This window comes from Onychostruthus taczanowskii, unplaced genomic scaffold (assembly GCF_017590055.1).
Source record: "Onychostruthus taczanowskii isolate IOZ18803 unplaced genomic scaffold, ASM1759005v1 scaffold19, whole genome shotgun sequence".
Classification (NCBI taxonomy): Eukaryota; Metazoa; Chordata; class Aves; order Passeriformes; family Passeridae; genus Onychostruthus; species Onychostruthus taczanowskii.
The window spans coordinates 7849636-7876187 of NW_024499128.1; the positions used below are offsets into that span (position 1 = coordinate 7849636).

Genomic DNA, 26552 nt, shown 5'->3' on the forward strand with positions numbered 1-26552 from the left:
CGGGGCGCCGCGCCCGCCGCCCCCCGCCGGCAACGCCGCCCCGCTGGCCGCGCTCTTCGAGCACCCGCTGTACCGCAACGCCCTGCCCCCGCTGGCCGACGGCGACCTCCTCTTCAATGTCAACAGCGACATCAGGTTCAACCCGCGCGCGGCCGAGCAGCCCGAGTGGTGAGTGGGGCCGCGGGGGACGTGGCGTGTGGCCAGGGTCGCTGCTCTTCGGTGGGGAACGCGGGGTTTAGGGTGGAAGTGGCTTTAGGGTGGAAGTGGGCAGAGGGGTGAACGGAGCGTTTCGGGATCACCGGGAAAAAGAGCAGCCATTCACAGGCTCGCCCGGTAATGTTCCTTTGGAAAATAAATGCCCTGAAATACAGAATAAACACGGGAAGGCTGAGCGCTGAGGCCGAGGGGTCGGTCTGCCCCATCTCCAGCTGCAGCCGACGAGGATGCTGCCAGAAGAACGGTGTGAGGAAGAGGGTGAGCTCGCAGCGAGCCTTCCTCTCCAGCACCTTCCCAGTCTCCCACCCAGAGGTGAAGGGTCTGAGCAGTGAGGTCAGACAGTAATACATTAACTTTTCTCAAAAGCAGGCTCTAGTGCCACAAAGGCATTCATCCTGGCAGGTATTTCCGCTTTCAGGATCTGATCTGTGCTACATTTTTCATCCTCAATTAATTCCCAGTGCCCTGCACCTCCGCTGCTCTCCAGCCTTCAAAGCAGTCAGTTGCCTCTGTGAATCGTATGCCCTGTTGGCTCCTAAGAAATGCTGAGAAATTCAATGACTGAAAAATCAAAAGGGTTGTCTAATACAACAGCACCCTCTTCCAAACACACTGACATTGTAATGTTTAAACAGCTGCATTGTACCGTGCAAAAGCTCTGTCAAGCTGCAGAGCAGCCAGCATGATCTAAACCTTTAGAAAGAGAGGATAAATAATTCTGATTTCCGCCCTATGAGCATGTGAATTGTCCAGGCCCATTCCATCTAATAATCCTAACTGACTGTGAAGGGAAATAACCTGGAAAGTTTTGTGTTCTCTGAAAGAAAAAGAAAGGGAAAAAAAAGTCACAAATGCCTGAACATCTGGAGATGACTGTAAACACAGAGAACTCTGGATCAGAAATATGGGTTAGTCTGTTCAGTAGGCGAAGAGTGAAATCAACACTGATATCCACAATGCAGCTGCCTGTTGTACATATTTTCCTTAGTGGCTGCAGCCAAGATTCACAGAACTAAAGTGAATTTCAGAAGGTAGTGATCATTTTAATTAATTCTTTGTTGTAGTAGGTTCCTACTGCTCAGGAAGGGGCAAGACCAGCCAGTTTTTCTTTAGCAGCCAGTTCAGAGTGATGCGGTTTCTGTCATTCTCCCTCTTTAAGAAGGAGGAGGGAGTGGGTGCATTGGGCACCACAGCTCAGGTTCTGCTGCATGCTTTTCTGCAAGGGTTTCCTGCCCCATGTCCCTGTTAAATAAAGGTTCAGGATGATGCTGTTGTTCGAGCCAGACCTGTAAAAGCTGTGTGCAACATAAAGCGACCTAAACACAAGATAAAACTTGAGCTCTGTGTTTCTGCTATGGAGGGGCCTCTGCCAATGCTCAGTGATGCCTCTCTGAGTTTTGCTCCTGACTTTTGTGGGTGATAAGTCAGGCAGGATGAGGGGAAGTGGGAATCTATCTCCCCTCTGGCTCCAGGTGGGAGAAGGCTCCTGGCGCAGGGAGGAACCTGGGACCTCTCTCCCTTCTGTAGTGCTTTGCCTTTCAAAGTTGTCACATTTTGAAGCCCTGTTTCTTGATGAGTGCTACAAACTGTAACATTATTTCTTTCTCTTCAACTTTGGGTTTTTGTTGTTCTTTTTTTTTTTTTTTTTTGGTGGTAGGCAAAATGAAGATCATCATGAAGAATTTTTGCCGACTGGAGAAACCTCCATAGACTCCTACCCAAACTGGTTAAAATTCCACATTGGCATTAATCGGTACGAGCTGTATTCCAGACATAATCCTGCAATTGAGGCTTTACTACAAGACCTTGTCTCCCAAAAGATAACCAGTGTTGGTACGTTTGGATATATGTTATTTTTTTATCATTATTTGCTCTTTGTTCAGGATCTCACTGCTGTTTGAGTATTAATATTTTGCATGGCTTCTCTCCAGCATCCCTGCAACTTTGCTTTCTGACTTTCCTGCTCATTTTCCCTGCTAAACATAAAGAGATATTTCCAGTTCTGTTATACCTGAATAATTGCCAAATCTGCCAGCAAGGCAAGCCCCATTCGTGTCAGAGATTTTTTAGTCACAGTCAGGCTGAAAGTGCCCTCTTCAGTTATTTAAAATAAATACGCTGACCAAAAAAAAAAAAAAAAAAAAAAAAAAAGGAAAAAAGGATGGCAGAAGGCAGACAGCATCTTGCACGAGCTAGATTTGTATTACTGGCTGATTATTATTTAAAGGCTGTGCCTGGCAGCCCTGCCTTGCCAGGGGAGGAGAGGCTGCCCTGCAGCCCTGCTGCGGTGGCTGCGGGAGCATCCGGCACCGCGGGCTCTGCGGCTGCAGGAGCTGCAGCTTCCCCAGGCATGGCAGGGAGCTCCAGGCAAGCCAGCCTCCTGCTGAGCAGGGCTCAGCTCTGTTTGCTCTGCCTGTAAATCCTCAACAGGGATGTGCCCATGTCAGCCTTTGGCTCTGGTTAAACAAGGTGACACCGTTCGGGGCTTTTCTCCAGGGTTGTTTAATGGCAACGTGTGTCTTCTTGAATTTAGCTGCGTAGCTGCACAGGGAAAGAAATGTCACAACCTTAGATGAAAGCCCTGGGATACTAAACAAGTGCACACCCCGCGGTTTCCAGAGGTAGGGAGTTGCAGCACAGGCAATGGTTTCCATCCACCAGGCAGAAAATGGAGTTACTTGTGCTGACCACAAAGTTGCAAAGTCCCTTTCAGGGGGATGAAATAGCAGGAGCTCTGTGAAAGTGCTGATGGTGTGTTGGCACTGTGGGATGAGGTCAGCAGGTCTTTAACCCTGCAAGGCAAAAATTCCCCTGGCTTCAGCTGGAAATGGTCTGGGCAAGAATAGCTCAAGCAGTCCTAGGGTTCACATTTTCCATTGTGTGAATCACAGCGGCTGCTGAGCAGGAATAAAGGAGACCCTTGGTCATCAGGAGTGGCTGATTTAGCTGGTTGGGATGGAGTAGGTGTAAAATGCAGGATGCCACAGGAGACCTTCAGCCCAATGAATCTTGCTCTGTGTGTGCTGTGCTCAGTGCACTGCTCTGCTGGAGCAGCACTTTGAATAAAGCAGTTTGTGGTACCCAGATGCCATCCCACGCGTTGGATTCAAGGGTCCAGTGGACTTGTAGCTCAGGAAAGAGAACAAACATGGGCTTGTTTATTAACCTGTGGTGGGTTTTCTGTCCCCAGAAGTCTGCATTGGGGTGATTCACTAAGGGGGTCATGTTTGCCCATTAAGCCATGTGTTTTCCCTACCCCAGAGGTGACACTGCAGGTAGAGCAGACTGCCCATGCTCCTCTGGCCTGCACTGGAGGGTGACGAGGGCACTGTATGGACACAGCCTGGCTGATTTTCCCCCAGACACAGCCCTCACCTTTCCTGACCTCGCCCCTCAATACCCACCAATTTTTGGAATATTAGTGGCATGTGCAAATGGGGATTGAGCCAGCACTTGGTAGCACTGTGTGAACATTGCTCCTTGGGCACATCCACGGGGTAGGGACAGATGCAGTCTGTGCCCACCCCTGTCCCCACAGAGAGCAGCAGTGCCCAGGCAGTGCCCAGAGGGGCAGAGGTGATGCCCAACTGAGCCATCTCTTGAGGTTTGCACAAAGTGCAGTGGCTGTAGCAGTTTGTACCACATGGCTGCTGAGTATTGATCTTTGCTCACTTCCCCAGCAGTCCAGAGCTGAGCTACACTGTCTGTGCAGGAGGAGAGCATCTGCAGCAAACTTAGCAGTGCTCGAGCCATGAAGTCTGTCCCTCCTGCAGAGCAGGGGATGGCTGAGGTGGATTAGGGACATAGAAGCTGATGGGAGAAAAAGGGAGGTACAAGAAAGAAATAGTAGTTCAGTGCTCACTCTTCACTTGATCTTCTAGGCTTGGTGTTCACTTGTGCTTCTGGGCATGTGGCTTCACCTCTCCCTGCTTCAGCTGGCCTAGCAGCAAAGAATTATTATCATAAAAAATAGGAGTGAGATCCCGACCCTGGTGACGTCAGTGGAAGTTTTTGCCGCTTACTTCCCTGGGGCCATGATTTCACCTAATGTGTCATACAGATGTATCATGGGGTTCCCATTAATTCTGATTTTGATGGAGCTTTCTGATCAATGGGGGGAAAGGGCCATGGGAGCACAGAGGAAGATTTATGGTTGCTATTAGCAAGTCCCTTTGGGATTGTCTCTGTTAATGTTTGAACAAGGCTCTTAAGAGCATGGTAGGGCCTCTTATGCCTCTAACAAAAACACAGAGCCATGGTTTCTAGCAATGAATCAGGATAATTTCCATAAATTAAACCATGAGGTGTATTTGATATTGTTGTTGGCCGCTATGGGAACTGACAAGGAATGATTCCTACACATAAATCCCAGTCTAAAATCAAGTACATGGAAATGGAAGTACATGGAGATGCTGGGATCTGAATTTTGGTGTTAGCATGCTGTGACCCTATGGGGATCCAGGAGCTTGCAAAGAAAGAAAGAGTATATTGCTAATACACTTTTTTAAATTATTTTTTGCACAATGCAACTTCTCTTATTTTATGTTGCAAATTCTTTGGATGTTTAAAAACACATATTTTAAAGTAATTCCTGCCAGTTTTCAGCTTTACTGCAGAGCAGCAGAGGGATTCAAAAGCATGTAAGCTGATTAATAAAGAGTAATATATTTGACCAAAGGACATTTATAGGGCTGTTACATTCTTTGCATATTCCTGCTTATCTTCTAATTAGCCTTGGGTTGTTTTTTTTTTCCTTATGGTCAATTTTTGATGGGTTGGGTTTTTTTTAAGGCATCTGGAAAGATGTCAAGTTAGGAGTATAAAATAAGTTGAAACCTTGATAATGCCTGGTCTTCAGGCTCCTTTTAGCAAGCAGAACAATTAAATATACAGGGTTACATGCATTAGGTGAAATGGGATATGGCTTTATCCAGTTTCTTCCCAGTGTTCAGATTTACTTTGGCTCTAATAGAATTAGATTATTTGCCTGATACTACAGTAATTAGATCCAAACTGCAGCAAAGCAGCATTCTTGGCCACGCTGTGATTTCTCTGCTCACCCTGCATTATTTATGGGTGAGAGTGGGGAGCAGATTGATCCCCCACATCTGCTAGGACCACTCACACGACTCTGCCATGTGCAGTGGTATTTTAAAGTGAAAACGGTGACAGAAACAATTCCCAAGAGCAGGGAGCACCAAGGTGACATTTTCTTGATGTTAAAGTTTAAATGGAACAAATCCATGGGTGGGAAGGAACATCCCATCCAGCTCCCACAGTGACACCTAGAGCTGGCCTGGGAAAGGACAGAGTTACCCAGGCCTGGGCTGGGGATGTTTCTGTGCCCTGCATCTATATATACACACATTTCCTATTCATTTTGTTCAGCATAAAGGGATAGCTCTTAATTCGATTTAATTCACTGAAAATTTCCTCTTGCCATAAATAGGAGCCTAGAGAGAATTGTTTTTCCACTGAGCACTGAAGCCTGGCTTTCAGAAGCACATGCACAGGCAATTGCACATTTCCTTTGCCTTTCATAGCTGCTTATTGCATGCATAAATAACCATAGTTAGCTATTTTCTTGCATATTTACAAGATGTCTGTGCATAATTGTGGTGGCACTATCAGCAGTTTAGCACCAGCTCTGGCATGGTGCATTGGAGGGGCACTGTGGGCTTGCTGTCCAGAGGAGATTCCCTGTAAGCAGAATAGACTTTGTAATTCCTCTGAGGAGCTGGGACTTATTTTTTGATTCTTTAAGTTCTCTGGTTATAAAGAGAACTGACTACCTGACTGAGGTAATTTGGGAATCTGTGATGCCTTCATTTTGTGCAGGAAGTAATTAGAAAGCAAGTGTTTGAGATTACTCACACTGGGAATAAGAGCTGCAATTACCTGAGGTGGACTCTGCTTCAAGGCAGGGAGAGAAAAGAGAAAAGGGAATGACAAGACTCTAAATATTGAACATAAATTCTGGCTCTAAAGAAAATCGTGAACATTTCATCCAAAGGAAAGGAAGAAGTGCTTTTGAGAACTTGTGAAAAACAATGAAATGTAGCATCTTTGATTTGCTGCGTAAGGAAACCATGAATCAGCCAAGATTCAACAGACTGATTTAATGTACAATTCCAGATGAAAGGAGGGGACTTAAAATGTACAGCAAAGCCTTAGAATAATTTCACAGATCTCTTCCCCTGCTGAAATCTTTCACTTTCTTGACTAAAAGTCCAAAAAGTCCTTTTAAAACAAGTTAGCAGAATTGGCTGAACAAGGACAAACTAAGAGATGATGAGGGCTTGAATTTATTTTTGAATATGTTCTTTACAGCTTGTACAGGGCCATGTCTCCAGCCTGGGGCAGAGCATTACTTGTTAAAGCCAATCAACATGTTTATGTTAGATTTAAGCTTGATCTATAAATAGGAATCCAAAATGGATCTGAGCATCCTCTGTTTCAGATGTTAACTGCATCCCAGGCTGTGATTGTATCTCACTTCTCAGGCATTAGGTCTGCATAATTAAATACATTTTTAAATGTTTGTTGGATGCTGACCAAAAGAATCAGGAAAAGTTCAGAGATCCTGTTGGGACTCTCTCTCTCTCCACCAGAAAACCATATGGTTTAGACAGGCTGGTAGCATCAGGGCTGTCATGGGGCAAAACAGAAGAGCTGGAAAGCCAGAGCAGTTGGAATTCCAAATCCCTTTGGGACAAATCCCTCTGGGCAGCATTGTCAGTGCCAGGCAGTAGCCAGGAACCCTGTAGCATACAGCTTGAAAAGATGCCTGCGAGATGATAGCTGGGGCACCAAATTTTGTATTGGATGGGGTCTGTGGCTCAGGGAGGGAATCCAGGACTTGTATTGGTGAGGTGACAAGGTGGGGAAGCCAGACATGGCAGGTGGCCATGGCAGCAGGCTCAGGGATGTAAATGGAGTGGGGATTTTTGCAGGCTTGATCCAAAGTCTGTCAGAGAAAACAGAAGGAATCCCACCAATTTCACTAATCTTTGGACAAGACTCTAATCCCAAACATTCAAGCAAAAAGATATCTCAGGGAATTTTTTGCAAAGCCTCCTGAAGTTAGGAAGATTTCTGATCACACCCTAGAGCCCTTACACTGGGTTAACAGGAAAGGTTAATGCTGCTTTCCATTTCCTTTTACTTTGGAGGGAAAAGAGAGGCTTTGAATTGCCTGAAGATGAAAAGTAATGATGGCATTGGGATTTGTTTTTAGCAGTGTGCCAGTACATCCAGGAGCTGTGTGAGACTTGATTTGAAGTACCTGCTGTGAGCTAGCAGGTTTATAAAGCCTGTACATAGCTGTTTGTGACCTATGGTGTTAAAGTATATTAAAATATTTCAGAAAAATAAAAGGTGAATTTAGAGTGTGACTAGTGGTTCCTTTGGAGTCAGCAGAGCCTTTTGTAAAAATCCCTGGACCTGCTGATCACAGATGTGACAGATTGCAGTGGTGCAGCATCCTGCACTCCTTGGAGAATGGGATGTGCTGCTCCTGTGTTGTACATTCTTCAGGAATGGGCAGCAGATAAAGGCACGAGGATGTCTCCAGATGAGCAAATGATGTTTGTTTGGGACAAACCCCTGGGAGATGACAGACCACAGTGGCCAGAGGGACATGTTTCACTGAGGCTGGGCAGGAAAGGGAGGAGCACAGCTCAGAAAAGGAGAGGGGAACCAGTGTGCAGATGTGATGCTAAGTTAGGACAGGGGAAGTGATCTGACCTAGAGTGGATCATCTCCAGTGAAATCGGCTCTTCTCTGGCATTGCCACCCCCAAAATCTGGGCACCCTGGGCTGTTCCAAGGCTGCTTAGTTTGCAGGTACAGCAAGGGTCTTGTTGAGCTCAAAGGAACAGTCCAAGTTTTGGTGTTCCCCTCTCTGCAGGGATTACAATGTCAAAAATCCAGGATGGATGTGGAGGGTGCCTTGCCTCACCCCCAGCCTGGCCAGCACAGCTGTGGCACTGGAAGAGCTGCAGTGCGTCTGGGCAATGGGGGGAAGCCAAGGTGGAGCTCTGGCATCGGGGGGTTTTCCATGCTCCATGTGGGTTCCACCCTGCCCTGCCCTAAAGCAAATGGGACACAATCCCCACCAGTGTCCCCCTCTGGTTTCAGAGTTCCAAAGCTTGCTCCCAGCAGCAGTGGAGGAGCCAGCAAAACTTGTGTTGGGGTGAGGCTACTGGGGCAACCAATTAAGGCAATACAATAAGATGGATCTAAAAAGATGAGGGAGATGCTTTTGTCTTACTTCAGCTCAGTTCCTTCTGACAGGAAACCAGGCTTTTGTGTCTCATGGAAGAATTATTCTGAATTGTTAATCTTTTTCATGCATTTCCCTGCTTGGTGATGACATCCTGGCTGTTGAGTTTGGCTGCTAACAAAATCATTATCTGTTGAGTGGCTTTAATTAGCTGAGAAACCAGTCCTTTTAGTATCTGAAGGTCTGTGCCTAGAGAAGAGTGTGCTGAAACTTCCTTTTTTCCCTTCTTTGCATTGCTGTGGTGGCAGGGGGGTTAGATTAGTGGATCTTTAAGGCCCCTTCCAACCCAGACCATTCTGTGATTCCATGTTTCTTTGAAATGCCAGGCCTGTGGTGGTGGCTGAGCAGGGAGGGTGGTGGTGCCCTGTGTGTGTCCCTGTGCCCTGTGTGTGTCCCTGTGGCCATGGGGCAAGGGCAGCTCCAGCTGCCACACTAACCAGGGCTGCTTCCAGAGTGCACAGATGGCCCCAGGGCACCACAGGCAGGGTTTGGACTGGAAAGTTTCTGCTTCTCATTGTCCTCAGGCTCTGAGCTGGGCATGAAAAAGCCTTGTGCTCCTCCTGCCCTCAGGTGCAGACCTGTCCTGCACAGGGGAGGGAGTTTAGTCCAGGAAACACCTTTGCTTCTGCTTTACCTGGTCAGTGCGAATTGCTTAATGCCCTTTAATTTCTAATTATTTATTTGTTCCTTTGGGATAAAGTGAAAAGTCAAGAGAAGGCTGGGATCAGCAAAAGAGCAGGAGAGAAGGGATTTTATTCTAGGAGAAGTGTAATTACACTGACCAGATTTGCATAGCATTTTGTTGCAAAAATATAGGTTACAAGTGCTGAAAGAGAGCTGATGAACTATCAGTGATAAGGCACAGAGATGAGTAATTAAAAGACGTACAGCTAATGGCATTGGTTAGAGAAAAAACATGTACAAGCTGTATAGGTGGAACAAGGGCAACTCTCAGCCAGAATTTACAGAGTAAGATAACTTGACATTTCTGTAGTTCTCCAGTTGACATGGCTTTTGTCAGAACTGCAAAGAAAGGGATTGATTATCTGATGATTCCTAGAAAGCATCTTTAAAAGACTGACTCATCCACACAGCCCTGCTGGCCTTCCCAGCACAGAGGTGCATTTAGGAGTCAGGCTATAGGTCATTTCATTTATTAGCAAGCTTGTGATTGAGGCAGCAGAAAAGCAGCTGTTTTCTGAAGTATATGTTTATATTTTTAAAGTAGCCATATCATCAAGTAAAATGCATTTTTTTGAATTCATATATATATATATATATATATCACTATAATCTGGCTTTTAATGTGACATTGTCCAAGTTTTTCAGAAGGATACGAATGAGTATCAAATTCCCATTAGCTCCCAGCTGGGAGATGAGCAAAATCACTCTCCTTATCACCTTCACTGTGCTCTTGTGCCCTCCCAGCCAGGCCAGGCTGCTCTGCAGAGCTCTGCTCTCGTGTATGAACCACCCTGGGATCCCTGGAAGGTGATGGCTGGGCTTGGCTACATTTTCATTGTGCACAGAGGAGGTGAATTTACATATCTCTGCTGCTCAGGAACAGTTATTAAAATCACAGCAGAGATCAGAGATTGCTACAGTATCTGCTCATACTTTTAATTAAGGAGCTGTCTGCTGTGCGCTGGGCTGTACTTCCCAGCTGCAGCTGTCTCTGAAAGCACCCCATCTCCTTTCCCAGTGTGAGTCCCTTGTTAAAAGGGACTCCAAAAGTAAGAGATGGAGAAAACAAGACTCCAGTGGTCTGCTTCTATGGGTGCTGTTCATCTGGGGTGCTTATGAAGCCCATGGTGGCCAGAAAAAGGTAAAAATGGTCAGGAAATACAATCCGTGTTTAGACCTGGCCAGCACTCAAAGCCCTTCCCTGTGCCCTGCTGAATAATCTGTTGCTCAGTTAGGATCACTCTGATACCACAGTGCTGAGCTGATACAGAGAAAAGCAGATATGATTTGGTTTCAAGGAAATTGTCAATAGATCCATGTTTCATTTTAAAGCTGTTTTGTGTTTTCCCCCACAGCTATGAAATCAGGAGGCACCCAGCTGAAGCTGATCATGACATTCCAGAACTATGGACAAGCATTGTTTAAACCAATGAAGTAAGTTTGAAAAGTCTGTGATTTAAAGTGGAATTGTGGTGGAGTAGCCATTTCCTCAGCTGTTAAATTTTGCTGTAGGATCTCCCAAGGTTAATGTGTCCAGTTCCTGAGCCTTGCTGCTGAGCCTGGATCTTCAGGGTCTGCTGATCCCTTGTCCTGCTAGACTGGTCTTTGGAGGAGATGCTGAGGAGGCTTCAGAGACATTGCAGTCTTCTCAGGAATGTTATTTACTGTGATCTCTGTGAAATCTCCTGTCATAAATACAGGATGTTTTCAGCATTTCTATCTTGTGTAAACTTATTCCAGAGGTCTGAGCTTTATCTAGTGTCAGTGCTCCTCTGGAACATGGCCAGCCAAGAGAGATGATTCAGAACAGCTTTGGGAAGAGCTAAAGAGTATTTGTCTCATAAATTAGAATTTAATCAGTTGATTTATTATTGTTTGCTTTAAAGAGTTGTATTAGTCATTTCATTGGGTCTATGCTGAGTCTGTGAAAATGAGTTTATCCAAGAGTGGTACTGCAAGGTAATGACTCTGGAGAGAAAGGGAAGGACAAGGATTATGCAGCCTTGATTTGTGCCTGCCTGGATCCCATTGAGATGAGAGAAGTTATTCAGATACAAAAGAGACTCCTGAATCCTGACCTCTATGTTTATGTTGTAAGAAGGAAAATTACTCTGTGCTCATTGTAGAGGGTTTAGCAAAAACCACCCAGGGCTGCAAAATGTTTAATGGAGCTATTCAGTATCTGTGTCAAGGGTACCACTGGAATCATAAATTCATTTCCTTTTTTTGTTCCCACTGTAGGGAAGTTCAGTTAATTTCCTCTAAGATGATCCATAGAAGACTAGAGTAGCTGAGAATGGGAGGTTTGGAGTAGGTGTTGGCTCTGTGTTAGAGCTGTAGTGGGGGGCACAACTCAGGGGGGAGCTGCTGGTTGCAGACTGAGAGATTCCCTGTTCCACAACAGGTTTTGCTGTAGATTGACTTTAGTACAGATTTTACTTGATTTTATTTTACTGCCAGAAGGGTCAAAAAATTGGTCTGACCTTCCTTTAACCCAAGATCAAGCAGAACCCTCCCTATGTTCCTCTGTCCTGGGAATCACAAGAAAATCCTATGAACTTCCAGGGAGCACAAGGCGTTTTTGCAAAGGCCAAATGCCTCTGTGCCATTTCCCAAACTGCACACAAATCTCTCCACGTTTCTAGGGGATTGCTGGCTGCCTGGGAGAGGCTGGAGGAAGCACAGATGTATGATACTGGCAACTCAGAGGGAAGGTGGTACCAAAGAGCATCTGCTCCAGCACCTGCCCTTGCTCTCCCTGTGCTCTCCCTGAGGGTTTAGATCACCAAGGGCATGAGCCCATCCCCTTTATCTGCAGGTTTGATGCATACAGGCACAATTCCTAATCACGTCTTGTTCCACATGCAAAATCAAGAGCCAAGGGGATTCAGGCTGCCTTTGAGTATTTGGCAGAGTCGTGGTTGCAGTCTTGGCTTTTCACATAGTGTGTGACATGCTCCTTCTGCATCTCCTCAGATGCAGATAATCTCAGCCTTTGTCATTGGTATGACATTGTGATTCTGGGAGTGCTAATGAGGTCAGATCAAAATACTGCACAATGCACAGCCGCAGCAAGATGATGGATGACAGCAGAGGTGTAGCCACGTTCCTGTGTAGAAGCAATTACTACCACTCACTAGAACAATACCAGAAAATGATGATGTCTTAATCATTCCCTTGGCTTGATTTGAGGGGCAGCAACACTCTCTTTTCTCACTGCTCTTTGCACTGCATAAACCCCTGGAAGAAGCATTCAGCAGCTGCTTTTTCAGGCAGCACACCTTCCAGGAGCAGCACTGCTGCAGATGTGCTGAGTGTGGCTGAACACATTAGTGATTTGGAGTAAGGGTGTTTGCAAGAATTTGTCTTCACTCTGATAACGGGGAGCAGAGAGCCAGATGCTCAGCTAGCATAAATCTTCCTAGCTCCTTTGGCATCTGGTCCCACTGGCCTCTTCCTCCACCTTATGGACTGTGGTTGATGAAGTTCTTGGACAGGTTTGCAGCATCATTTCTTTATGCAGAAATAAGCAGTCTAGAATGAAATAAATAAAAATAAAAAACCAGGCTTTAAATCTCTGAGACTTATGCTTGTAGGATCTTCTTAAGGTCCTTGGCAGCTTCCATGATGTTTCCTGTGCTTCTCCTTTTCTATAGGGTACTCTTTTTATCCAGACCTCACAAAGCTGGATGTTCCTTCCCAGGACAGGAGGCTGTAGGTAGCTCAGAGACATTTCTGCTCATCAGGCCTGGCAGACAATTTTTTTCTAAGTAGTTTAGAGCCATAAAATGTCATCCTGGGGGCTACTTCTGAGATGAGCTCATTGAAGGAAGCCATTGGTGGGTACTCAGGTTGTCTCCACCTGGAGCATCCTATGTGTTTCACTTGTTTCTGTGTTATCAGCTCTGTGGCTTTTCAAAGTAGCAGAAATTACACTTTTTTTTTTTTCTCATGACTTGATAAACCTCTTCAGACAAGCAACCTCCTTCCTGAACCCCAGGTAACACGACTATTAGAGGGGGCTGAGTGTAGGATTTCAAGCCTGATCCCAAGGAATATTGATAATCCAGAGTTTCCCATCCTGTCTGAGATCTCAAATACTGAAAGCTGCATGCTGTGAGGTACATGGAAAATATTCTGTAGACATGAGGCCAGTCCCAGGCTCTGCTTGGATTTGATTTGCTGGAATTGCCTGGAAAGCTGTTTTTGCCACACAAAGCTGTACTCAGTGTCTTCCAAACTGAATTAATACCTGTTTGAGTGGGACTGCAGCAGATAGCAGAGACATGCCAGCCCTTCCCTGACACAGCTGGGCATCTGCTCGTGGGAGGGGAGCTCTCCAGACCTTTGGCAGTGCCTCCTACAGGGCAGCCACAGCAAAATGTGCTCCCTGGAAAACTGCTGAACACACTGCAGAACTCCTCTGACTGGCTCTGCCCTTTTCCAGCCTCCCAGTTCCACACTGGATTTATCCAGGGAGCAAGCCAGCTCCGGAAAAGCCCAGGCAGAATTTGGAAATGGGGAAATGAGAATCAGCCTTTGGCATCTTTTGTGCTCTGTGTTTGACATTAACTGACAGCTCTTCTGAATCAATCTGGTCATTGATTCAGGCTAGTGGAGCAAATGAGAGAAGTGTAGCAGTCAGGGAAATGTGATAGCAGTAAATAAAGCCTGATCAGCTGCAATTATTTTATTTATCCATGGCTCTGCATCTTCATTTCTGAAATAATTGCCCATAAAGTATTGCAGAAGAAGCCAAATCTATTTATAAATCCTATGGCCCAGTAATAATAATTCCAAATGCATGATAGAAAAAGCACGTATTTGCTAAAACTCCAGGGAAGATTTAATGTATTTGCAATGTATCTTACAGTTAATGTGTACTTTTATTCAGCTCATAACAGTTCAATCATACAAAATTATTACCATATGGGACAGGAAAAAAATAGCAACCTCCCCTCCTCCCATGATTAGTGTATTTAACTGTACTAGTACTGTACATCCAACATAATAAAATTTATTTCCATGACTGCTGATATCTGCAGTTGCAGCTTTCTGTATGACTTATCAGGTAGGGATGGGTAGAGCCATAAATGTCAAAAGAGTTTTGGCTCACTTGTCCAAAAGGACCATTTGTAGCTTTGTAGTTTTATTTGGTTTCCCTTTATTTCTGCTGGCTCGTAGAGTTAAATAGCTGGCTCAGCCACAAAACCAACACACTGTTTTTTTCCTCCCAAGGCTTTATTCTTGAAGAGGGAAATTCTGCTCCAGCAGAGCCAGCATTAGGATTCCTATTGCACACACACTGGTGCCAGAATTTTGAGAGAGGTTTTTAGAGTTCCTTATGGAAAAGCCAAATAGGATCAGATATAAAATTATACCTTGTTATTGGAGTTGTGAGAAAAGTGTCCTGTTGTCTGTGTTTAGGAACGACATCTCTCATTCCATTTTTATAGACTGCATTGTACAAACATGTGCAAGGGGTATTCATTATAAAATCTTTGAGGCTTATTTGTTCCATTCAAAGAAACACTACTGTATCTAGTGAACTCAGTTTTGACTGAACACATAAAAGCCAGTTCTGCTCCAAAAAATTTTGCTTGATATTTTTAACATCTTCTTTTTTTTTCTTCTGATTTTACAGAAGTACAGGATTAGAAAGAGCCACATGACTCTTTCTTCCAGTAGATGCAGTTTGCAGTTCAAGTCTTTAATAAAGTAGAGCCAATTAGTCTCAGGGGGATAACAGGCCAGAAGAGGATTTTGGGGTTGTGAAATCCAGTCCCCTTGAATCATGAGCATTCATTAACTGATCAAACACTGCTGACAGTGTTATTTGTAACTTTGACTCTCACTGTCCCTCCTGAAACTTGCTGCTGTGGAAATAATGCTGCCCATGGGAGCATCTCCATGTTCCTGCTGCCTTCAGAGCCCTGACCCATCCCAGTGCCAGCCACAAAACTGGCTGGTAGCCACAGACTGGGGCAAACTGCTTCTCTCGTGAAAGAAGCACACTCACCTTTCAGTTCTGTAATGTTCCTGTAGCTGTTTCATGGCTCCAGGACACAGTTGCTGTTAACTGGGCTGAGATCAAGCAGCCAAGGTCACAGAAAAGCTAATAGTGTCCCTCAGGGGTGTGGATGTGACACCTGGGGATGTGGTTTAATGGTCAACGCGGTGTGCTGGGTGTTGAGTTGGGAGCTGGGCTTGGCAGTGCTGTGTTAGTTGTTGGACTCAATGATCTTAGGGGTCTTTCCCAATTTAAATGAGTTTATGATTCTGTGATTTTTATTTCAATTAGCAAAGCACAGCTTTTTGCTGGCTTTTAGATGTTATACTTAGAGTGACAAAGGATTAGCAACATTCTTCAAGTTTCTCTTTGATTTGCTTTTGGACTGTTTAACAAATAATGCATCCTTTGATAGGGATATTAAATAGTCCAAACAATCCCTGTAAAACAAACAACTGTTAATCGCTTTCATTTCCTACAGTTCTATTCCCTTTCTGAAGTTGTGGCTGTTGTACCTGGGAAGTGCAGCCTCCAGGCTTGATTATCATATCAATTAGGGTGGTGTAATCCTTCTGCACTGGTGGCACTGCTTCCAAGCCAGAGGAGTTGAAATGAACTCCAGGATGGAGGCTGCTGAAAGATTGCTTTCCTTATTACATTGCATCTCATGCTGTTTTGAGGAAATACGTTTTGCCAACCTGTTACATGTGAGCTGGCAGGCATCCAGTATAAACATACTGTTATAAGTCAACATAGCAATTAAATCAAATTGCAGTGTTTTCTCTGAGCAGCTAGAGAAGTGAGATGTGCATCCAGTAGCTGCTCTGCTAGGAGCCTTGCAGGATTAGCACTTTGGCATCCTGGAATGTGCTGTGTGAAACCCAGCTGATGGTCACTGGTCAAAGTACAGCCCAGCCACTGAGCTTTGTCCCTGGGCTAAGCAGTGTTACTGTGCCAGTCACTGCTTCTGTGCAAGGTGGCTTACTGGAGAGCTAAGGTTGAATGAAATGGTTGGAAAGGTTGAAACTGGCAATCCCAGTATTAAGTTCATGTAGGAGTATTTTAAAATTGCAAGGAATGCTCTCGTTATATCAGGAAGAGGAAGTGCTTTCATTGCTGCTGCAAGGAATAATCAGTAATCAGATATTCTATGGACCTCATCCATGAGATTTGGGGTTTTTTAAGGGCATTCAAATCCTTGCCAGCCAAATCCCTGCTGAAATGTTTACCTGAATGAGACTGATAGGGCACATTTGATTGTACTTGTATCAGGAATAAATCTGGAGTTAACTGGATGAATTATATCCTTTGATATTTAAAGTGCATGAGATCTGAATGTGATCCTAAATAAGGACAGTGGAGAATGCTGTGTAGTATTTTAGCTCTTTAACTTTTGGTATATTATGCATGAACTGTTTTTCTCTTTTATAACTAATCCTGTTCATCAGATCAGAGTTTTTCAGTATTTCAGTGCCAATTGTGTTTCAGGACTCAGCAGTGCCTCTGGTCCAAATCTCATTTATGGAGATTGGAAAATTTGTGGTGACTTCAAGGGGAGCTGTATCAGGATTGAGGCTGACTGATGGCCCTGGACAGCAGTGAAATCCAATCTCTGTCCACCACTGTGCTCTGCATTTCCCCTTGCCACAGCTCAGCAACTGCTGGTTGGAATATTGATCAATCCCATCCAGCTCAGGAGCAATTTGTTCTCGAATTCTGCAAACATGTTCATGGAATGACCCCACAGTCAGTGTCTGCAAGGCCAGGTAGCTCAAAGGTTGTCTGTTCAGATTAGGGTCTGCAGGGACCTATGGCAGCAGATTTCACCGTGCCAGCAGCCAGGAAGGGAAGATAAACCTTCCCTCTCTGGGCACCAGCCCTGGTGTGCTGTCCCTGGATTATCCCCTCCTGGAGCAGGGCAGGATCTGCTCTAAGCCAGGACTGGACAATGTGAGTCCCAGTGCAGGGAGGGACCAGCCCTTCTTCCACCAAACCAGGGCTGTTTGCTCGATATCACCATCTCCATGGGGTTCAGCTCCATCCCACTTTCCCAGCACTGGGAAGCTGCCATCCACCACTGCTGGTGAATTATCCCCTAAATCCCTCTCTCCTCACTTCCCCATGGCATCTTCAGCTCCTGACACTTTGCTCTGCAGCTCACACAAATGCCAACCCCACAATCTCTGTCTGGGGCTTTTTGCACAGCCTTCCATTTTTCCTCAGTTCATTTGCTGGGCTGTTTTTTCCAAATGATAACAGGATGCTCAATATGTGGTTTTGTTCTTGTCTTACACTGACACAAATGGGCACAGGCACTGCCTGTACCTGCCCCTTAACACTGCTTGAAGGGAGACCTGAGTCTGCAGTCACATTTTACAGTACAGAATTGTCCCTGCTTGATTGGCTGCCTTCTAGGTACTCATAGAATCTTGCTAATTAGTCTTTGGGAACAAAGACATGTTGGTGTTTATTTTTTCTTTAAAAGGCAGTTATTGCAGCAGCTAACTTTTTTTTTTTTTTTTTTTTTTTTTTTTACATTACCACAGCATATTAGGAAAGAACCGTCTTCAGTGTCTGATTTTAATCAAGCCCCTTCTTCACTTTAATTTTCTGCATACCAAGTGCAGTCCTGTGGCTTTGTCTTTTAATCAGAGAGGCACTTTAGCTCTTCAGTTCCTTATTTCACACAGTTTACCATGTATCAACGGAGCAGAAAAGCAAAGAGCTGGCATGAAATGCATAGTCTGTAATTTACTGCTGAGTAGCAGGGCTTGGCACACAGGGGACTGGTGGGGCACTGAGGTAAGATGTCCTAGTAAATCTAAGGAAAAAAAAAAGTGTCCACAATGTTTTCAGTGGGTTATGCAGATGCTGCTACCCTGAAACATTCCATGGGAATTTGTCTCTGTTTCTCTACAATTTATAATCCTTAAACTAGTCTCCAGAGGCCGAAATCCAGTGAGGGGAAAATGATTTGTGCAAGACTTGTGGCATAAACCGCAGGCTGAGGCTGTTTTCTCTCTGGAGCAGCACACACGGCTTTGTCCTGAGGATGAGTTGCACCATCCTCATCTCACCCTTTGGGAGGAGTTATTTTTGGATGTTTTATGAAGCTAAATTGCTCTTTCTCTGCCCCTGGTCTTTATCTCACACAGAGATAGCTCTGGGGATCACCAGCGCTTTGGAGGAGGCAGTTGGGGATTTGGCCACTTGTGCCAAGATTTGTTTGAAGTTTGTCAGCTCATTTAAGACCTCAGCATTTCTACAGGCTTTTTGAGTTAGGGCTGCTGGCCATCCAAAGGGGCAGGAGATAAGCAGCAGTGAAATGGATCTGATGAAACAGCAAGTGTAGGACTGAGGACCCGTGCCCAGCTTCTCCAGAGGTCAGGCAGCAGAGTTCAGTGGTCACTGACAATGCAAAAATGGTGTGGCGTTTAGGACAGACCCACAGCCTGTCCTGCAGGTTGAGACAGGATGGGTTTGGCAAAGCTTAGGAGAGAGGGCACAGCACAAATCCAAATGACGCCCTTGGCATGACGCTGTGGGTGACTCACTGCTGTAAATCAACAAATAAAGTGTGTTTCAAATAGCCATAATAGCTGTTAATAACACAGATTTAGGGCACGCTGAAAGTTCCTGAGTTTTTATTTTTTTCCTTTTCAGTGTCTAGTTCAATAGTCTTAATACTTTTCTTCTTAATTTATAATTTTTCACCCTGCCGTAGTGTTCTGCATATGGGTAAATAAAAGTGAGAAAGCCTGAAAGACTCATTTGCATGTGAAGAAGTAGCAGAAACACAGAGTAAGTAGCATCTGCAAACGTGTGGGAGCTGGAGAGTAGCGGGGGGACAGCAAAACTGTTGTAAATAGAAGCAGCTTAAAGTGCAGGATTATGTGCTATGGATAATAAAACACCCCAAGCCAGCACACAAGCCAGATACTGTTCTCAGCAGCAGCATCCAACTGATCCTGTTAGCACTTCAAGGCCCTTTTGTAAACCTTGCTAATTGGTAGTCCAGATTCTTCGTGCCAGGGCGTTCACCTGGCCAGAGGACATGTGAGGCTGGCCATGGAGACCTGTGATAGCAGAAATATTGCACACAAACCTCATCTATACACAGGCTGTGTACGGATTTTAAACTGCTTTGATTAGCTGGCACCAGCAGCAGAAGAAATGGAGATGTTAAATAAATCTATAGGTTTATGGGAAATCTAGCAATAATTGGTGCAATTTTCTTTGGTTTCCAGTATGAAAGTTTAGTTTGAGTCTATTTCATGATACAGAAAAAGGGAATTTTGACCCAGTATATTTGTGTATTCCTGTATTCTGTGCCTGTTTGAATCACTGCTCTAAGATAATGCAGCCGAAATTTTCAAACCTTTTTTGCATCTGATTCTTTAGGGGGTTTATTAGGCAGAAAATCTGATTCCCAGGGCATAAAACCCAGAGATTTTTCAGCCTTTCATGTTGCAAACCCAGGTTTTGTGTTGGGGCCCTGAGTGAGCCTCAGCCAAGAGGAGGGAGAGCAGTGCTGTAGTTCTGAGCCAGCTGTTCCTTGTGGGCTGGCAATGGCAGAAAATTGACAGCAAAATCCTGGTTTTCTCCATAGGATTGAAATGTGGGGCTAGGGGCTGATGGCAGTAGAAGGATGGGGTGCAGCAAGAAGCATTTGTGCCAGCCCTGGAAAAGGTGGGGACAGCAGCTGTCCCTTCAGCTTGACCCAGTGCCACCAGGAGGGCTGATTCTGCTTTTCCCATTGCCTAATTTTCCTATTCCCAGAGACAGATCCAATATTTTTGCAGCCTCTCAGGTACAGGAGCTGGGTAACTGGGATTTTAGCCCAAAACTTGTCCTTTAATGCTCTGCCTGACCTACTTGTCACAGCCCGTGGGGAGCCGCGGGGGTTTCTGCTCCACTTGTGCTTCTCTTCCAAGAGTCAAGCTTTTGTGCCCAGTGCTATCATGGTGCCTTGAAGTTATCTTGGCATACTCTGGGTATTTTGGTACAGAAGCTGGTTTTTCTGTGCTTCAGTAGCACTCAGGGCACTGATGCTTTGCCTGGAGCATGGCAAAGCTCTCATGCTGCAGCATGGGAGGCAGTGCCAGTCCAGAGAGAGCCCGTGGCCCTGGGCTCTGTGAGCACAGACAGGCCCTGCTCTGTTAGCAGTCAGTGAGAGATGGATTCTGCAGCAGATCCAGGCCACCTATTCAAGTCCAGGTTCTTTTGGCACCCGTGAAATTGTCTGACAACTTGTGAGCGGGCAGAGTGCCATGTGAGCAGATGGGCTGGCTGTCCTGGCAGCCAAGAGCCTGGGATGCTCAGCTGGCAGAGGGGAACGGGAGCACAGCTCTTCACTGCTCCTGTCCAAATGCCTGTCCCTCCTGAAGTTACCCTGGGAAGAGCAGGCACAGAGGGTGTCTGGCATGGGCACAGGGTGTTTCACAGCAGAGATGATACCCCCACATCCTGCCCTGGGCTCCTGCTACTCCATCACCGAGGACGAGGAAGTTTCTGAGATGCTTTCAGCCCGAGCTCCCCTCTGGGGACAGCTGGCACCTGCCACCATCCTGTGTCCGCCAGAGACTCAGCTTGAAGGCAACAGCATAGCAATTATTTTTTTAACTACCTCTGCTAGGTGGTTTCGTATGAGAAGTGAATCCTGAGACAAAGGGATTAAAACATCCTCTTCAAGGCTTCAGAAATTGTCACAAGGACTTTCTCCAGGGAGGGCCTTAATGCTCATCACCCTGAGGGGCAGCTCTCCTCACACAGGCGTGCACTGCATGATGATTGACACATCGTTAATTAACTGTTAGTAATTAACCCCATAATCTGAAGGGATGGGGAAGGAATTCCTAGCAGGGCTGGATGCTGTCATTTTTTTGAACACTGGGGTCCCCTGTGCTGCTGCATTCCCACACCCATCTGGCTTTGGGACTGAAGAAGCTCATAAAGAAGGCAGGAGTAATGAATGGTGTTTTACAGGCCCCCATCAACTGCCTTCATTTCCTGGCAGCCACAGTTCAAACAAGTTTTGCAGGAGAGCAGCTATTTGTATCTATTACTTGGAATTTGGAAGAGGAGGAAAATGGAAAAAAACCCCAAACTGAAGAATTGGTTGTTGCCTTTCAGACTCCCCTTGTTCCCTGCTGTGTAGGGTGTGATGCTGTGAAGGATAAAGGATCTGTCCCTGATATAACACAGGTTCCACGTGTCCCTTCCCTCCTATTGGAATGGTCGTGCTACATAAGGCCAAAATTAGGACAGGAAACCAGTCCTGCCTCTCCTTGTTTACTCCACCATGATTCCCTTCCTCCCCACGGCTCTCCAGCCCCAAACTGTGCTGAAGGGCCGGGCTGCACCCAGAACAGCAGCACAAGGGACAGTTCTTCTCCTGCTGGCTTCAGCTGGGCTTTTTTTGGTGTCCTTGAAGACTTTATTTTGCTCTCATCATCTTGAGCCAGCCCATTTCTTGTGCCAGTTCTGCCTAGTGACCACTAACAATGTCCCTGTCAGGCAGCAGCATGATTATAGCTTTATTTCACTAATTTTGTCTGCATTTGCCTTTCAAGGAGCAACAATGCAGCGATTCTGTAGTCTAAATGTGGCCTAAGGGCATAAATTGCCCTGTTTGCCCACAAACACCAGATTCTTGGGGTGATGCCAGTCTCAGTAAGACATCAGTGGTGCTGATAAGCCAATAGTCAGAATCACTGAGCAGTGCTTTGCTGATGTTCTGTTCTGTGTCCAATATTGTTGACCCTACACTTTTGCTGTTCTGTGCTGCATCCTTTGGCAGGTGAAGGACCTTCTCAGTGATCAGAATGGTTCCTGGGCTGCAGGAGGAGCCCAGACCCCTGTTGCTCTTGGCATGGCTGGCTCCTTTTACTCAGGGTTGTAAGTCAGTGCTCATCCCTCCAATGCAGCTCCAGGCCCAGCAGTGTTAATCCTGCCATTTTGTGTCTCTGCAATTGGGAACAGCCTCCTGTTGCTGACATCTGAATCACATTTTTAACAACAATTTCCTTTGTTATACAAAATTATGCCAAAGCAAACACTGGCGTTGGAGGCTCACTGTCTGGTTTAAATAACACGGACCTTTAAATGGATGAGGACTATGAATAATTTTAATGTAGATCCTGGGTTTGTGTTGTTTACTTGCTTGTTTTTGAAGGATTTTTTTAAATAATTTTCCCTGGCAGTGTAAGCCTGTCACTCTTGCAGTAGGACAGTTTGGAAAAGCTCCCTGATCCCTCTTAGCTAATTGTACTCTTATTATGTTATTGGATTCTCTCATCTTTCCCTTCTCCTAAAAAATATATTGAATTGCCTGGTATTGCACCAATTCTTTATTGCAATGTCTTCTAGATTTAAAAGCTACATGTATAGAAACTATTTTGGTGTTACCAAAGCTATTCAATATCCATGAACGTAAGGAATGTATTTTCTGGCACTCAGCAGTGACTCCAAAGCCCCAAAGAATTACACTCAACAGCCCTGAATTTCAAAGCCTGACATTACTGCAAGCAAGAAATACGAATCCATCAACAGGAGCAGGATTTTAATTGCTTTTGAATGATTCTATAGAAATCTAAAATTGCTTTATGGGATGAAAAAAATATCCCAATTTTTGTCCGTGAAGAGGTTTTAATTCTGGCGAATAAAATAAGTGGTTTCTGGAATAATACAAGATTTTTTCCCCTCTGACTGTGTAGCTGTTCCTCCAGCCCCTGCCTGCTGGGATTTTATCCTTGAGCAGTGAGACATCAGAGTTCATCAGATATTATACATGGCAATTGCCAAGCCAGGAGAGGCTGTTTGGTGGCTGGAAGATTTGTGCTTCTATTGCATTCACTGTTAAAAAATGAGACCACCTGCATCCTTTTGCAATGTGACCTTCTCTAGCTGGTCATATGCTGTGTTTTCTTTGTGATCTGATCTGATTTTAAGGGTAATCAAAGACCAACAGTGCTTTAAAACCCAATAATACCTTGACTCTTCTTTTACAGTTTTCCTTTCTTTTTTTTTTTCTTTCCCTCTCTCTTTTAAATTAAAGGAATGAAAACCTTTGCAGATGTTTCTACATCTGGCTTAGCTTCTAGTTACATGCATCCTCAGGGAGTGCTGGAAAATATTACTTCTCCTGTTTAGAAGAGAAGTAAATGAGTCATATTTTCCAAAATAGTTTTCAAGGAAGGGGATATCAGAAGTTGTTTGTATTTTCCTGTTTAATAGACTTAGTGAACACTTAAAATCTGGTCTGCATCAGGAGAGGAGCAATACCAGGGTGTGAGTGCTTCCTTTGCCTTGGCAGATGGCAAAAGCCTGCCCAGCTGGCAGGTGCCAGGGCTGAGCCCCCCAGGGATGTGGCAGCCTGAGGGTTCTTTCTCTGTCCCACCCCATTCTTGTGTGTGGGGTCAAATGCTGTGGCCCTCCTGGCCTGCAGAGGAAATAAAATCTGCTCTCTCTCTCATCCCAGCATTTTGTGTGTGAATCAGCTGGAGGAGTCACCTTCCCCTCCCTCAAATATTTAGGATGTCCAAAGATATCCAGGGCACCCAGACTGGAGAGCACAGTGGAAGCTGAGACCCTGAACAAGCCTCAGCCTGGACACAAAAAAGTTTCCATATCCCCCATGTTCACCCAGAGCAAATTACTGATGAGCTAAACCTTCTCAAAGGTGTTCAAGGACATCAACAGACATGGTTTGACTGGGGCCATAGCAGCATCTAATACAGAAGTAATAGTTCCTCGACCAGGTATGGAAAATATTGCTGAGCTTGTTTCAAGGAAAACAAAACAAGACAAGGCAATCCAGTATTTTATATTTTATTTAGCATTACACTTACAAAAAGGTGTTTGGTTGCAGCATCTGACATTCCTCCCTGGTATTTTCCTGGCATTTAAAGCATTTAAATATTTTTAATTATTTTCAGAAACAAAACTAGCCATTATTGTATTTTTGAAACACAGTAATTTTGTCCTTTCTTGCCTAACCGCCTATCTTAAAAATACTTTTTAAACAATTACTTTTAAATCATTTTGCCTTTAAATTGACCATAACAAACCAGACAGATCTCTTCAGGATTAATTTTCCACCTAGCTGAAGAAATTAGCTCTTGCTTTCTCCCTCCCACCTTGAAGCCGTGCTAGGATGGTTACCTGGATACCCTGCCTGTAAAGGATGTATGTGCCGAGGCAATTTAAATAGCCTGATTTGTCATCTAACTGCAGACATCATTAGCAAAGCATTATTTGGCTGGAACACTGGAGGCTGAACGTGGATAACTTCTCTGTATTGAGGAAAGATTTAATTTAACCAGCTTGTGACCAAATATTGTCTGTCTTTAATGCAGGGCTGCAGCAAGGCTGGTGTGAGGAATGCAAGAGGTATCTGGGTGGGAAGTTATTTTCCTGTGGTGTATGACTATTGGGAGTTCATTCTGCACCAGGAGGAGGACAGCTGCTTTTAAATTTGTTTGGCTCAGAATCTACTGGTTGGTTTATTTTGGGGCAAGGAAATAATTTTTGTGTCAGGGAGGGAAAGAAGGGAAGAAAATATGAGCCTGGCTTTTCTTTTTTGCTATGTAACTTTTCTCCTTGTCACAGTCCCCATTTCAATTTATTTCTCTGATTATCATCTCTCGTTTTAAAATGGCAATTCCATCAGGATGGAAGGATCCCTATAAGCAGGTTTTAAAAAACAAGCTAGTGAAGTTACAATAATGTTTTGAAATATGTGACAGAGTGTAAAGCAGAAAATAGTGGCCCTCTCTGATGACACCTGCATGTCAAAAGGCAGAAATTGGCATTTCCTTGGAATATGACTGTGGAGCATGGTCAGGGACGTAGTCTGGCCATAACAATAAGGAACAACATGTAAAAACAAATCTGAGTTTTAGGACAAGTGCTTTTTTAGTTCTCAGATCACTTTTTAGTTTAGGATTGAATGTAACATAATCATTTTAAGGCTCTGACTGAAATCAGATCATTTGTTATTGAATTCAGTATTATTTGAACAACTCAGCTAGAGTCTGGTGACAGGTTCCACAGACCTGCAGCCTCCCATCGAAGGTAATTCTGCAGCTACAGCTGAATTGCAGAAGCACCACATTTGCAGAGCTGCCAATTATATATTCCTGAACATTCTTCTTGGCAAATCAACTCCCAAATCATGTTCAGAAATCATATTCTTAAATGAAGCACGGCTGCAAAATATTCTGCTGATCTATGGTGCAAGTCCTTTTCCTTTAGTCATAATTGATGTTACAAAATATTTTATGGCTTCTGTCGTTAGTATTCCCAATTGGCTCAATCTACAATTTATCTCATGCTGTAAAAATGCTAAGAATTTTCTACTGATTAGCAGCAACAGTAGGGCATGTTTCAACATTTATCAACATGGGGTATTTTTGGGTGGGTAAGGAGTCTTTTGTCTTTGAATTATAATGTGTCTAGACATTCTGTTTTTGTTACAAATCTAGCAAAATGAAGATGCCTTTCAGGTAGTAATTAAATTCTTTCAGTGACATAAAGTCTACTATGCACAAGGCTTCAGGATAATGAATAGATTTATTTCCAGGAAATCTGGAGTATTTTCCTTGCCATTTGTAGAACTCAGCATATAAATAATGCAGGGCATGCTGTGCTGATTTTCAGTTCATCCCAGGAAATTATGCCATTAAAAATGCCACAGTTCTTTCAGGCACACACAGACACAGCAGGTAAAGGGAATATTCATGTGATGAACAGTGACAGAAGCAGCATTAGCTAATGCATAACCTTGCAAAGCACCCCTTAGACAATGAAATTGTTTGCAGTAATTATAGTGTGGAATGAGTCTGTTGTTTAACTTATCATGGCAGCCAAACTGTGATCCATCAAAGTGGCTCTGAATTTGTAACCCAGGTTTAGGACTTGGAAGTGCAAAAGAAGGTGAAGGGAAATTAAGAGCTCTGGAACCTTCCCTGCCACCCCAAACACACACAGTCAAGCGTGGTGAAAATGAACTCCTTTTAAGCAGTTCTGGAAATGTAAGCTCCCCATAAATTCCTCACAGCCTTGCTTTTGTCTGTGAGCATATGTTGCTTTTTGAAATCTGGAATTCTGGTGTTAAAATCTCCCCTCTACAAAGGCAGCCGTGGCTCTTGCAATGCTCAGAGAGCAAAGATCACTCAGTGTGTGAAAGCAGCATCGTGTCTCTGCTCACTAAGGTGAGAGTGGTTTGTGTGTTAGAAAAAGGAAAATTTGCCATCTCCCATCCGTGGGCATTACTTATGCATAAGCAGAGCTTTAGTACGTGTTGCAAATGGAAATCAAGTACATGATGTGCCTGGAAGGAGTTTATCCCACTATTTAT

At 44.6% G+C, this 26552-nt stretch overlaps 1 protein-coding gene across 1 annotated transcript in view; it reads left to right on the forward strand.

The window, feature by feature from the left end:
* FAM20C (FAM20C golgi associated secretory pathway kinase) overlaps positions 1 to 26552 on the forward strand; it is a 57367-nt gene that overhangs the window by 1581 nt on the left and 29234 nt on the right. Inside the window, 3 exon segments of the mRNA XM_041401977.1 lie at positions 1 to 168; positions 1874 to 2049; positions 10539 to 10617. The exon segment at positions 1 to 168 is cut by the window's left edge and continues 13 nt beyond it. Of these exon segments, the coding sequence (XP_041257911.1) occupies positions 1 to 168; positions 1874 to 2049; positions 10539 to 10617 (423 nt within the window).